The sequence below is a fragment of the Acanthochromis polyacanthus genome, chromosome 7 (assembly GCF_021347895.1).
Source record: "Acanthochromis polyacanthus isolate Apoly-LR-REF ecotype Palm Island chromosome 7, KAUST_Apoly_ChrSc, whole genome shotgun sequence".
In the NCBI taxonomy this organism is placed as follows: domain Eukaryota; kingdom Metazoa; phylum Chordata; class Actinopteri; family Pomacentridae; genus Acanthochromis; species Acanthochromis polyacanthus.
In genome coordinates this window covers 4,431,673-4,446,912 of record NC_067119.1, presented here as the reverse complement: position 1 = coordinate 4,446,912, position 15,240 = coordinate 4,431,673, and the positions used below count along the sequence as shown (strand labels likewise).

At 37.6% G+C, this 15,240-nt stretch overlaps 1 protein-coding gene across 1 annotated transcript in view; it reads right to left on the bottom strand.

The window, feature by feature from the left end:
- Positions 1–15,240, bottom strand: part of bmp2k (BMP2 inducible kinase) — a 72,726-nt gene that overhangs the window by 25,768 nt on the left and 31,718 nt on the right. Inside the window, exons 3-6 of the mRNA XM_022212378.2 lie at positions 14,730–14,835; positions 12,745–12,887; positions 7,260–7,381; positions 3,042–3,123 (exon numbers count right to left, since the gene is read on the bottom strand). Coding sequence (XP_022068070.2) covers positions 3,042–3,123; positions 7,260–7,381; positions 12,745–12,887; positions 14,730–14,835 — 453 coding nt within the window. The remainder of the gene's footprint in view (positions 1–3,041; positions 3,124–7,259; positions 7,382–12,744; positions 12,888–14,729; positions 14,836–15,240) is intronic.

The following is a 15,240-nucleotide window of genomic DNA, read 5'->3' as shown; positions in this document are numbered from 1 at the left end:
ATTTTCCAAGTAAAACATTTATTTTTTTAGGTGCAACATTTCAATTTAATCAAATTTCCCAGGGGAAATATTTCATTTAAATCATTCTTTTTTCAGATGAAATACTTCATTTTTATCTTTTTGTATAGGTGCAATATTTCATTTTCATCTTTCAGGTGCAACATTTACATTAATTCTCATTTTTCAAGTGAAATATTTAATCTTAATCAGATTTTTCAGGAGCAATATTGCATTTTAATCTATTTTTCAGGTGAAATATTGCATTTTTACCTCATTTTTTTCAGGTGCAGTATTTCATTTTTTCTCATTTTCAGGTGCGACATTTCATTTGCACCTATTTTTTTAGGTGAGATATTTAATTATAATGTGTGACATGCCATTTCATTTAGCTTTTCCTGACTAATATTTGGCCAAAGAATTTCCTTCACATATATGTTTTATCTTAAAAACCTAAAATGAAGCATCTGTACGTCTTAATTAATGTTCAAGTTGTTTTAAAAAGGTAAATAAATATGAAAGATTACAGCACAACATGCATGATGTCTACGATACAATCTGTTTTTTTTTTTTTTTTTATTTTATTTTTACAAGGTTAGAAGGAGATTTACAGGCCAGACGAATCACAAACGCACAGTAAATCCAGACTTTTCCATGTGAAGCGTGGTAGATCCAGGTAGCTGCTGTTCTCTCCCCACCGAGCCGCCCAGGACTGCTCAGAAGAATTAATGTTCTTCATGTCACCGGTTAAAAAAAGCTGCTTTTAAAGTCAGGCCTGGAGTCTGCTCCCCCGGCGGTGACGCTGTACAAACAAATCCACATGCAGAAGTGCTCCGCTCCCCGATCATATATTCATTTAGGGCTATATTTGGCTCCGTCTACATCTCTTTTTTTTGCTGATGATGCAAGTTGGGAGATGAAAGAGACTTTGGAATTATCCACGGCGTTCAGGGAGTGTTTTTCTTTAAACGCTCCATCTGAAGACTACACTGCTAATCTACGTCAGACAGCGTACCGCCAATAACCCCCAACGCTGAGATAAAGCCTTTGACATTTATGTGAAGCACAGTGAATAAAATGTGGCTGAAGAACAGGATGTGGAAGTTCAAGAGAGGTTTTGTGTTCCCGACTTAAAGTTCTGTCTGCTAATTTACAGGATTAGATCAGCTCTTTATGTAAAGCTGTGAAACATCAGAATGTGAAAAAGTCCACGTGCAGTGTTCACTTTTACAAGCTGCCAAATGATGTTATCGAGTGTTCATTTTCATGTGCAATATTTAACTTACATGTTATTTAATATCTAAGTTTTTTATGCACAATATTTTATTTGAATCTCATTTTTCAGGTGCAACATTTCAGTTTCAACTCATTTTTTTTAAGTACACCATTTAATTTTCATCTCATTTTATCTTATTTTCAGGTGGAATATTCATTTTTATCTTGGTTTTTGGGTGGAATATTTCAGTTTTATCTAACTTTCAGGTGAGTATTTCATTTTTAATTCATTTTTCTGGTTAAATATTTAATTTCAGTCTCATTTTCAGGTGAATATTTCATTTTATTTTAATATCTGGATGAAATATTTCAGTTGTATCTTATTTCCAGGTGGAATATTTCATTTTCATTTCATTTTTCAGGTGAAACATTTCAGCTTTATCTCATTACCCTGTGCAATATTTCATTTTGATATCAAGTATTTTATTTTTATTAAATTTTTCAGGTGAAATATGTCAGTTGTATGTTATTTTCAGGTGGAATATTTCATTTTTATCAAAATGTTATTGTCCAATATTACATTTGAATGTCATTTTTCAGACAATATTTCAACTTTATCTCATTTGTTCAAGTGCTATATTTCTTTTCATATACTTTTTCTAGTGAAATATTTCAGTTTCATCTCATTTGTTCAAGTGCAATATTTCAGTTCTCTCTTTTGTCAGGTGAAATATTTTGTTTTTGTTGAATTTTTCAGTTGCAGTATTTTAATTCCAGGTGTACAATTGTCAGGAGAACAGTTTCTTTAATTTTAGAGGTAAAATGTTGCTTTTCATCTCATTTTCACGAGCAATATTTAATTTTCATCTCACTTTTCATATGCATTTCCACACTAAGCTCCTCAGTATCATAACCAGCATTACTTTTTACTCTTCTATCCCAGCCTTATTTTAGCATATTTAGAGTAACGAAATCAGGCTAATATTTCATTATTATTATTAACATTTCACTTTCATGTACAACATTGTCAATGTAATGTGTAATATTTCATTTTCACATCATTTTTCAGGTGAAATATTTCAGCTTATCTTATTTTCAAGTGCAATATTTCATTTTTATGTCATTTTCCAGGTGAAATATTTCAATTTTATTTCCCTTTTTAGAGTGCAATATTTCAGTTACATCTTTTTAGTTGAAATATTTCATTTTCATGTGTGATATAACTTATTTCATCAGTATTATTGCCTGCATTACTTCACACTTTTCAAGTCCAGCTTTATTTTATATTTTAGCAATGTATTGCACTTACATCTAATTGCTCTTCTACTTTTTAGGCCGTGCATTTCTCACATTATGTCAATTTGTGGTTTTTTAGCAATATCTGGCACAAGAATTTCCTTTGGGATTAAGAAAGTTTCACCTTATCGTACTAAGAACCACATCTTTGGCTGTTTTACCTCCCTGGGTTTTTCAATTTACACCACTCCTACAAATGGCTGCCGTCCAAGCTCTTGTTCCTGCTTCTCCGCCTCACACTTTTAAAACGCTCGACTTCACACCGGCTTATCGGAGTCCTCTAATGATCTCCAGCGGAGGTAAAGCAGAAGAGAAAGGAGGAAGCGGGATAAGACGGAGCGCCGGCTTCGCTGCTCAATGTTTTATGAAGGAAAAACCGCTGCTGGAGAGGCGGTGGAGGCAAACGGTGTCAGGAGGAGGAACCTGTCGGAGCAGAGCGACGCCCAAAATACCGCCGGGGCAAACCAGCCTGGCCGGGTGCAGAGACGCCCAGACACTGAGATACAGAGCGCACATACAAAGCAGGACCTTACCCATATATCAGCCTTAGTGGTGATGGCTTTTCCTGCGTACAAGTTAATCATCTCTGGCGCCCGATACGAAAGGGTCGTGTACCTGCAAGACACAGCGACAGGAAGCAGCGATCAGTCAGGGTTCAGATGACTCGGCAACAGAGCTGGACAGGAATTAGAGCATTTAGTCATTTACTGTACGGAAGCACAATTCCTCATCCTCATTCCTAATCCTCCTCTCCACATTTAAGGGGGGAAATGTACTTTCTTTAACAGCTAGAGCTACTTGTAATGCTATTATTTTACATACAAACACATGAGAAAGGACTGAATCAAGCTAAAATTAGCACCATCTTCACCTGCTACAACATTAAAATGCTGATTACACATTTATGAGGCGTTGATCCCGTTTCCCAAAACTGTCTGGCAGGTTTAAAGGGCACGTTACCATTAAAAAAAATATATTAAAAAGTCAAAAAAAGTCCAAATTTTATTAGTTATCAGAGCCAGGAACTGTAAAAATAGATAAAGTAACATTAGTTATTCATATTTCCAACTATTTTTACATTATTTATGTGCAATATGAGTTTTCTTGTAGAAAATAAGCTTAAATTCGAGATATTTAAACAAAATCACTTTATTCTAAACCAAAAATTAAACCATTCCTATCAGATTCTGTATATGAATGCATATATATGAATCCGCAAAAACAGAAAAAAAACATTGGATTTTCAACTTTTCATTGACTTTTATACTATTTGTGTGTGGAAAAAAAAAAACTACTAAAATCTTCATCCTTCATGGAAATCCCTTCATTTCAGTGTCTCATTTAAAATTTTGCCAAAAAGAAATAGTTTGTACCAGATTCTGCAAATACCAAAAAATTTTGGGTTCCTTAGCGCAACCGAGAAACCGTTAGCGACTCAACTCCGACTAACGGCCGTGTGGGAAAAATTAAGGGAGTTTTTGGCTGAACTGCAGGCAGTGTTCATACAATACAGAAAAGATACAAGTACAGAAGGTAAAAATAAAAATGTAAGAGGTGAAGCATTAAGTAGGGTCACCATTTTTCCCCCCCAGTATTTGTTAACAAAGGGCGAAAAACGTATTTGTTGTTATTTTTATGATTTATGGCGTAATAACTTATATATGTACAGAAGACATTCCTTCATGGGTGTTTCCGCTAAGATGCAGGACTTTATATTGCAAATAAACACACAAAAACTGCAGATTTCACCTGCAGTAAGGGATGTTTTTGACCAAATGGACACAAGACGATAACACACATTGACTTATCAACTTAATATGGACTTTGCAAAGCTGTGAGCAGATCTCTTTACACAAACTGACCCAACAGAGGAACACTAGCTTTCCTTTAGAGTCGTATTTCTTGCCGTCTGGCGATTTAAAGTCCATTAATCACTCTTTTAGCCAGTTTTGATCCCTACTCCAGAGGGAAGCTCCACTGCGTTCAGCAGCCACCGGCGTCTGCAGCCAAAGATGACGGACGGCGACACGAATGGGCTAAAAGTCAATAAAAAGCCTGGTGAAGGCGAGGAGAGCAGCAGATTCAATTGATAATTCTCTGCTAGAAGCGCTTCCTGTCACACTGCTGGATTGTTCACGGTGTTATAGGTTTATTGACATGACAGCTTTAATATTAATCCAGCTAAACCACATATAGAGGAAACATTCTGAAAGGAGCTGTGGATTTTTAGAGCTTCTACTGCTGAAGATTCAAGGATAAACTGCTACTACGTTGATATTTTTTTTTGGGCTTAGCAAGACTTTTACATTGAAAGGAGTGTTTTTAATTCTAGTACCGGTATATTTTCTCACTGCTACACATATTTTTCTGTTCCGTTTACTGATACACAGAAAAAAACGCCCAGAATCTGCCAGCACAGGTGACCCGGTTCACCTCTTACTGTACCAGAGAGCCAAACATTTTGTTTTCTACTCAGGGTCACTCTGCTGATAATAATCAAAGCAGCTGCCTGCGTTTGGAATAAATAATGATGAAAATGCAAAGAGCCTCTGAGTTCAGGCGGTTCAAAGGCCTGGCAGATCCCCGTTTGTATGACCTGTAGAAGTTTACACGCGGTCGTATACGGCTGATAAGCTGCCCACGCTGCTGCGCTTTATTGCAGCTGTAAATGTGGGAGAGCTAATCGGCCAGAGTTGGACTACTGTGATTTGACGCTGTGCAAATATAAGACATGCACGAGATCTGCAAGTCAAAGGGAAGAAAAAGGGCAGAGGTTGTGACCACAAAGGAGCGCCAGAGTCATGACCTCAACAACACTCAATCATTCACAGGAATAGCCTCTTTGCAGCAGGTTTTAGTTTACTTCGTCCACGTTTATGAAACATTTGCTATTTTTCTACTAGTAAGGCGCTTTAGGACGACTAAACTGTCTTGGATTACGTCCCACATTTGCTTCCTTATTGGGTCTGAATTAGCCTCTAAGTGTCCTTTGATTTGCACCCATGTGACTACTAGTGATTAATTCAACACAAACTACTGCAGAGTTACAGGTGCTGCTGACCTGGTTATCTCTGCTCAAAGCTGTAGTGTAGATAAGACAATCTTTGGTTTTACTTTGCAACTAAGCAACCAATAATTTGTTTATTATTTACGCCTACAAATGCACGTCCAGTACACATGAAAGGTGTGTTACCGTGGACCAAGATTATATCTGAACGGTGGTAAAATGCTCATCTGGATGCAGACAGTTTTGTTTTAAAGTGAGAAAGTATTAGTGTGGGGACGTGGCCTTGGACAGATTTGATGATTTAGTTCAGGAGCGTCAAACTCATTTTAGTTCAGAGTCCACATTCAGCCTAGTTTGATTTCAAAATTTCAAAAATGTACAGAAAAAAATTCACATTTAATGAACCATCTTTTTCAAAACATTACGAACAACCTGAAATTTATAAAGAAAAGTAAGTGAAATTTCAACAATAATATGTCTCAGTTTATCATTTACAGAGTGTCTACAAAGTAACCAAACATTTCATTTCATCACAAGTATCTGGAATTGAATGATATAGTATTTACTTTACAAAAGACAAAACATTACAAAAATGAGACAGGAATTGCCAAAAGCAAAAAAAAAACAAAAACAACAAAACGACGAAAAAAGAGACACTACGCAAAACAAAAGAGAGAAAAAGTTAAACAAAAAGTTACAAAGCCACAAAAAAATTGGAGAAAGACACAAACGAGACAAAAAAAATTTGACAAAAGCCAGAAACAACCAAAAAAAATAGACAAACACCGCAAGCCAGGCAAAAAAAAAAACAACGCAAAAAAAACAACACACAAACGATGAATAAAGCAAAACACAAAGGGACAAAAAAAAACAAGCGAGACGAAAAGAAAACCCAAAATTACAAAAACATGAGACAAACAAAAGTCAGACAAAAAAATGACAAAATATTACCAAGACGAGACACAAAGCAACAAACAATGAGCGAGATAGTGTTGTACTTCATGATCACGGTCTATAAATTATTTTATTGTTTTTAATTTGCTGTCAATGTCTTCTCTTTCATTTTTACACTTTGCAAAGTCGTCCTGAGGGCCAGATTGGACCCTCTGAAGGGCCGGTTTTGGCCCGTGGGCCTTATGTTTGACACCCCTGATTCAGAACAACCTTTTGGGGAAACTGAGCCTCTCAAGTCTGCCCTCTGTGTGACTTACAGGATCTCTAGTTTACAACCGACATACAGAAACAGATTTTATCTTTTTGTGTGCAACAACTGCTCAGGCAGCAGCCGGTCTGACTCGTCACAGTAGAGGAATCACAGGAGGAGTAATAATGGCTGCATTCCACTTGGAGGAGGTCCTGCTCCCGTTTATTCTGGTTCACTGTAATGGAAATGAGCCATCATTTATTCCACCTGTGCTTCTACTGCGACAAATGAAAACGTCTAAAATAAAGAGGTCTGATTTTCTGATTTGAGCGGCATTAGCTCAACTGACCGAGAACGTAAGATTATTAAATTTTTTCCCCAACTAAACCAACCTGCTCAGTGCCATTTTTTGGACCATTTTCCTAAAAAAAGTATTTCCATCGTCCTACCCATATTAGGATCAATGTATTAGCTTTAGTAATGCAGACTCTTCAGGTATCTCCAAGTAATTTTGTTCCCTAAAAGCGACAGGTAGATATTAACCACTAATATATGCTGTAACACGCAGAGCATCACTGATGAAGAAAAAAAAAAACGTACTTCTTAATCTCGTCTTCCACGGCGGTCACTCCATCTTTATGTGGCAGCAGAACCTTGTGAGTGGAGCTGCCAAAGTCACACAGCACGTAGTTTCCCTGGTCGTTCAGCAGGATATTTTCAACCTGGAGAAGGAACACGTTAGATTTCAGACTTTTTAAAGACTAAAACAACAAAAAGGCACTCATGAAACTTCAGTGGCACTTGGCAAAGATGCATTTACAGATGTGGTTTAATGCAACTTTGTCCTGGATGGATGGTCTGTACAGCAGCTCCTATTATGAAATGAAATCTGAACTTTTGGTTCCACATGTTCCGCCAAAAAAAGAAAAATGACGGCAGCAGAAACTTGTTCATGTGCAGAACAACTGGAAAAGAAAGTATCAATAAATAACAACCGATATGTTTTATTCGGGCTGACAGATTAGTAATCAATGAAACACATGAACAACATCTGGAATGCATATACAGTGCCGTGAATTAGTATTTGCCCCCTTCTCAAATTCTTATTTTTTGCATGTTTTCCCTGCTTTAAAGTTTAAGCTCATCAAAAAATGTAAATATCAGCAAAGTAAACACAAAATTCAGTTTTCAAATGATGACTTTATTTATTAATAAGGAATGAAAAAGCTATTCAAAGCTACCTGCCCCTGTGTGAAAAAGTAATTGCCCCCTAAACCTAATAACTGCTTAGTCCACCCTCAGCAGCAACAACTGAAATGAAGCGTTTTCTGTAACTGGCAATGGGTCATTTACACCTCTGTGGAGATATTTTGGTCCAATTTTCTTTGCAGAATTGTTTAAATTCAGCAACACCGGAGGGTTTTTGAGCATGAACGGCTTTTTTAAGGTCACGCCACAGCATTTCAATCAGATTAAAGTCTGGACTCTGACTAGGCCACTCCAAAAAAAAACGGGTAAACGACGAAAACGAGACAAAAAAATGACAAAAGCGAGAAACAAAATGACTAAAAAATAGACTTACACCACAAGACCAAAAAAAACAAACAAAAAAACAAAATGCAAAAAGTCAGACAAAAAATTACAAAAATGAGACATTTTGTTGCTGTGGTCAGTGAAATTGAACTCGCTTTCCGACAAATGTGACTAGTCAGTTAATTCACGATTCAACAAGGGGGGCAATTACTTTTCCACATCGGGCAAGGTAGGTCTGGATAGTTTTTTTCCAATAAAACGTCAAATCATCATTTAAAATGTCTTTGTCTGATGGTCTTAAACATGTAAGTGTGGGAAATATTTTTTTAAAAAGAATTCGAGAAGGGGGCAAATACGTTTTCATGGCATTGAAGGCTTGCAACAAAACTGAAAATATCGGTGTCAAAATATAGAACAACACAAACTCCAGCAGCCTTTTTTTTTTAATATTTTGCATCTGTGCAATTAAAAGAGAAGTCTTTAACATTTCTTCTTCAATGTCAATAAGCTATTATTCGTAGCTAAAAAACCTGTTGAATAACGGATCAGATAATCAGTCATCTTTCAGTTTAGAAAGTTTAACAACTCCTGTTTGTTTTTCTATAGATATGTCGGAGTGAGGTTTAATATTTGACATTTCTGACCTGCTCTGACAAGTGTACTCTGCCCTTCACGGAACAAACCAGTAATCACAGAAAATGTCAGGGCAAAAACCAAAAAAAAAACCTCCGTCTTAATCTACATTGGCACGGAAAGTGTTTAATCTAAAGACCCAAATGTGAGCTTCATCCTTATGGACGACCTGCAGTCACGACTGAGACGCATCGTTCCCCCAAATCACCTCAGCTGTGACTCTGAGAACAGTTTGTGAAGGACAGATGAACAAACAGGAGAACTGGAGCTCGTCCCCAAACTGCACCATGACGGGAATGAATGACAGTCATTGGATGAAGTCACACAGCGACGGGACAGCTGGGCTTTTCTGCAGGTTTATACATAAACTTCTGGTTTGCACTGCAAAAACTCAAAATCTTACCAAGTCTGTTTGTCTTATTTTTAGTCTAAATGTCTCATCACACTTGATTGAAGATAAATGTGACAATTCAGCAAGGCGGAGGGACTTTTTTTTGAAGACAACTCATCTTAAATATCTTAAGTCAAACAATCTTGAAATTATCTTGTTTTAACCCTCATGTCGTCCTGTGAGTCAAATTGACCCGTTTTAAAGTTTGAGAATATGGAGAAAACAAATATTTTCGCAGTGAAAACTTCAACATTTTCAAAAATATTTGGGAAATTTTTTAACATTTTTGATGGAAAAAATAAATGTTAAAAAAATGTTTCCAAAGAACATTCAGGGAAAAAAAGCAAAATTCGCTGGATTTTGGTTGATTTTTTTGTGAATGTTCTTAAAGAAAATATTAGAAGTTTTACTGACACATGTAATCACTTTAGAAATTTATTATATATTTTTGGAAGATTTTTATTCATTTTTTGAAAATATTTCCAATTTTCTTTTTTAAATATTTTATTTCTTGCCAAATTTGGGGATTTTTTTTTTAAATAAAACTTTTCAAGAATTTTCTTCCTGAAGATTTTGCAAATTTTCTATAACTCAGGATTTTTTTCAGACAAGGCAACAATATTTTTTGGCGCCATAAATGAGGACAACAGGAGGGTTAAGACAACTAAGCTGGACAATCCTGGTAAAATACAGCTTAAAATAAGTTTCAAGCTAATTTTTAAATCGCAATATTCTAAGTATCACATCTTATTTCAAGACACTTTACCAAACCATTTTTCACTTCTTCTATTGGCAGATTTTTTTCACTTATTTCAAGGTAAAAGTTCTTTGAAATAAGTTTTTTCTCTTGTTTTGAGAGGGGCATTTTTTTCCAGTGTGGGGGCATAAAAGAGAAGAGATGGAAAGCCTTTGTAATGACATAAAACCATCAGGAGGAGGAGAATGTTGAGTAAAGAGAAGTGAAAGCAGGTGGGGATTGAAAACAAGTAGCAGAGAAAGAGAAAACACGAGCGGCTGAGAGGGAAAACAAGGGCATGAGATGGAAAAAATAGAAGGTTTTTGTGGGAGACGTGACACCGAAGATGAGGAGAGACGAAAGGAAGAAGATTTTAAACCGTCCGAGGGAGAAACGAGCTAATGAAAGCGACGCCGAGTGTCTCGATCTGTTGACAGCTCAGGGTTAAGGGGATCTTTTTTTTTTTTTTGCACTCTCACTTCCCCTGGCGATGCGTGACTGGGCCTCCATGGGCTTTTGTGTCCCCGCGATGTTATGTAAGCCGTGTGGGCCGAACAGATAGACGGCGAACAGAGGACGGGCCTGTGGAGCTGAAGGGACTGCACTGTTTAGAGGCTTGTCCAACTGGACGGAGTACAGCGGCCCACTGATGGGGCGCTGAGGAGAATTCAACCAGGGTGGGAAATTACCGCCGGCCTCTAAGCATCAGCAGAATGAAGGGGAACCTGGCTCCCTGCCACCCGGTGAATCGAAAATCCATTGTAAAGATCAAGTTAGAGGAACTTTATAAGACGGAGTATCCTTCTGGGGCCTCGGAGTTGAATTTAGGTGCAGGAGAAAGAGGAAAAGTTGCTGGATGAGCAACAAACAGAGGAGGAAGGAGCGGACATGAGAGAACAAGCTGGCAAAGGAAGTGGCGGAGCGCAAGAGGAAGCAGAGGAGTTACAATGAAACCGAGGCATTCCGTCTTCTGCTGACCACGCAGATTTACACCGCTTCAGTTTGTAAACATTATCCGACAAAGTGAAGCAAAAGCGGTCAAAGTGGGAATCCACGAGTTCCTCCTTTTGATTTAGAGAACATTTTTGGGAATCCACTGCTGCAGCTTCTCCACAGGGCGCAATACTTCAGAAAATGTCAAACAAAGGGATTACTGAGACGTCTCTTTAAGGGGGAGGTTTCTAATGACAAGGCTGTGGATTGTAGGGGATGCACGTTATAAACTATTTTCTTAATCAAGAATCAGCAGCATAACAAATCAATTGATTAAACGTCAGCGTTTATCCTTTCTGTTTAAAGTGGCTTTTATTACCTAGCGGCATGGTGACATTTTATCATGTTTATTTCTTTTCGATGTAAATTTCAGTGCTGTTTTATTGCTGTTTGTTTTATTGCTTTCTCTGTTAAGTTTTTGTGTTGTTTCCAAGTTACTGTTTTTTTTCCCCACTGTGAAGCACTTTGGTCACCATTTGGGTTGTTGTAAAGGGCGATACAAATGAATTTTGATTGATTATCGTGAAAGCGGGCATTATTTCATGTTTTAGATGATTTCTGCAGCAAAAAAAAAACTTATCTGATGTAGGCTGCAGGTAAAAGCTTGACACTGGTCATTAATTTCTCACCTTCGTTATCTCTACGTGTTACCGTTTCAAAATCCACTTCACTACAGAAAACAACCTCCAGGCTAACAAACTAAAACATTGAAAATGTCAAGCTTTGCAGATCCCTTGTATCATGCAGTAAAGCAGCAATGTTCGTTTTTTGTGAATTATCCATGCTAGCAATAGCAGCTCGTCTCCCTGCGTGCAAATAGTCCAAGAAAGTCGTTCCCTGAAGCTTCATCTTTTCCTTTAGCTCCACCCACGACAGTTTGAAGAAATAAAAACAAGAATGATACACCCTGAGGTGCATTTAGACCACTGCATACAACATATCTGGCTGTCTCACAAACTTGGGCTGCTATATAGCACATTAGCTCTGGCCTGGAGTCATTAAGCATCACAGAAGTCTTTTCCATGGTGCCCCTTTGCTAGCTGAACTCCCACAATGCACTTTGCATGCCAACACACACCAGCCTGTGGCCTGAGTAACTGGACACCAAGGACAGTACAGTAACAAACACAAACGAACTGAGTTCCTCATCTTAGCAAACAGTAAAAGGCTCAGCTAATGTGTGTGTTTTCTGACGTACATGCCCCTTGTCTTCTGCTTTATCAGTTAATATATTTTAAATTGGTTATGGCACGAACAGCAATTCATTGATAGGATGATTATTACTAAAGCCTCTAGTATCTGAAAAACTTTTCTCTAATATTTTAAAGCACTATTTGAACTGATTCTGTTCGAGGTCACAGGAATTTTTATTTCCCTTTCAGACAGGCTCAGTTTTGAAAACGGTGAATGCAGCAAACGGATGGACCCACTGCAATGACGAGCAATCGCCTCACATTTTTGAGTATATCCAGGATTTGACCAGAACAACTCAAAGTCAGCCAGCAAGCTGGGGTTTTCTCACATTTTAAAGAGCCATGACTGATTGAGTTATTGCCTGAATGATGGATTATTTTATTAACTGGTTATGAAGAAGAACATTATTCAACAGCAGTCAACAGTTAAAGTAATTTATCAGGGAGAAAAGCTACTAATTCTGTTTCCAGCCTCTAAAATAGCAAAGATTTGGTACTTTTCCTTCCCCAAATTGAAATATAACAATCTTTGGGGTGTTAGTAATGGTAAATGTAATTTTTACATATTAACTAGTTGCAAGAAAAAGGACTAAATGTCCTCCTCACCTTAAGGTCTCTGTGGATGACGGGCGTCTTGCATTGGTGGAGGCGAGCCACCGCCTCGCAGGTGTCGCAGAAGATGTGGAGGACCTCGGCCTCACTGAAGCCCACGTTTAACCGCTGGTTCATCTGCTTCACCACCTGACCGGCTGCAAGGCGGAGGAGGAAAGACAGCTTTACAACTTCAGTCACATCTACTAAACACAGCTAGAAGGAATGGCGATCAAATTCAAGACGATTATTCTGCACATTCCATGACCGCGAAAGAGGCACAAAAAAGAAGAACTCCAAGTGCCTGAACTTCATTCAGAACATAAATACTGGAATGAGACAGTCTGCTGCAGTTACTCAGATATTAATACTTAGAATGGCATAAGAAAACAAGACTCAGGAGCTAAATGCAATAAGTCACCCTTAATCAGAAAAGCACCTGTCCAGGCTAGCTGACATATAGTCTACGCATCTTTTATGAAACATTTCCTTGAAATGAAAAATATTTATACAAGAGTTAAAATTGCCTCTTAGAGAATTCCACAAGCTGATGCCAACTACACGAGTACAGGTCTGCTTTAGGGTAGTCTATGCATACTGAGGTTTCAAATGAACTAAAAAAACAAATCGTTTTCTTTACAATTTTCTGGATGGGTGGATGGATGGATGGATCAGTCGATGATAGATGGATGGGAAATTCAAGTACACATTTTACATAACTAATGCTGTCTAGCATTTTTATAGTACTGAATTAACATATTGTACAGTTTTAGAGTCAACTCTATAAGTTTCACTGCTCTTTTCTATAATATAAAGTTTGGCTTTTTGTTGCTCATCTGTCACCACATCCCTACCCAGTCATTAAAATCTAAATTTAGGACCAAATTAATGGACCGCTGCATTTCTGTCAAAGGGGTCAAGTTATGGAACAATCTAGACGAGGAATCAAAAGAATCTAAATCACACACAAGATTTAAAATGTTATTAATACAAGCGCATTATTAAAATACAAAGAAATGAACTAAGAATGTCCTATAGTGTTTGTTAGAAGAGAAAACACTAAAGTCATTTTGTTTGTTTTTAATGCTCATTGTGAACTGATTGTTGGATATAAAGAGGCAGATTACATCAGTTTAATCTTCTTTCTGCTTCCTTTCATTCAGAAGTTTGGTTTTTTTTATTGTATTTAAGTGTTTTTGGCTGTTTTTCTTTTGTTAATGAAATAAAAACTAACTAATTATGTGAAAAGACCAGTTTTTATTGCACTGTGATGTAAAACGTACCTCGCTGTGTTCAAAAGAGAGATAATCCATTAGTTTTATATGTGCTAGATGAGATTTCCATGCGAGTTTGTGACCTACTATCCCCTTGAAACGTCTAAATTCAGACACACTGAATACAAGCGCCGTCTGTCTGGTAAACAAATCCCGACATGTTTGGCCACGTAAAGGCCTGATGTGACCTGATTATTCCCAGTAACAACTGAGGAAATGTTTTGCATGTAAACTTGTCCGATGAGGGCAAAACTGTCCCAAAAAAAAAAAAAAAAAACATGCTGAGCCACCGAGCTGATCAATACACAGGTCGAATGAAGGACGGAGGCAGCGGAAAGCATTAAGCTATTAGGCACGTTAAAAAAAAATAACTCGAATGTACGTCTAGCAGCCACTGACACATAACCGATTCACTCTGAGTTACATAAGAGACAAACCGAACCAAGTAAATGCTGGAATTGTTTTCAGCCAATGATCGATGATTAAAGGTTTTTTTAAGAGTACACGGCTGCAATTCTCAAAGCGGTGATCATTCATGATTATTACTACAAAATCTGACAAGAAATAAAACATCATTCCTGTACTTTAGCTCGGTTTAATTCAATTTATCTGTCCCGAAAATAGAAGCCAGAAGTGACGGGTATAAACTCCAGCTGTAATAAAGTGTGAGCGAGTATAAAACCCGGTGGTCCTGTCGGAACATGTTTATCATTAACGAAGCGTTACCTTTACAGTACTCCATGAGGATCAGGACCTCCCATACGCTGTCTGACACGGCATTGATTGTAGAGTCCAGGTAGTTGACGATGTTCTTGTGACCCGACAGCTCTTTCTGCAGATGTGATAGAAACACAGGAATATTCAGACACCGTTAGAATTAAAAAAAAAAAGGAATATGAAACTCTGTTAAGAACACCTACTACACAAACAAAAGGCTAAAAGAACACAAAGCAGCGTTTGATGTGATCACAAAGGATTGGTGTATCGGGCAAACACTTCTCAGCTCCTTTCAGTAAAGCGCTGATTCATGTTTGGACTTGTCGAGTGTTTCTGCTCTCTGCTGCTCAAATTAAAGCGAAGCCTGAAAACTGCAGTCCAAAATAATGTTCTTCTCGATTGCATATGCGGCAATAAATAAAATAAACTGCGCTAACACTCCGGATCCAAAAACCCACAGGGGATCTGAAAGAAATTAGAGAACATTCAGCTAAATTGCACCATTTATCAGAGAAAGAAA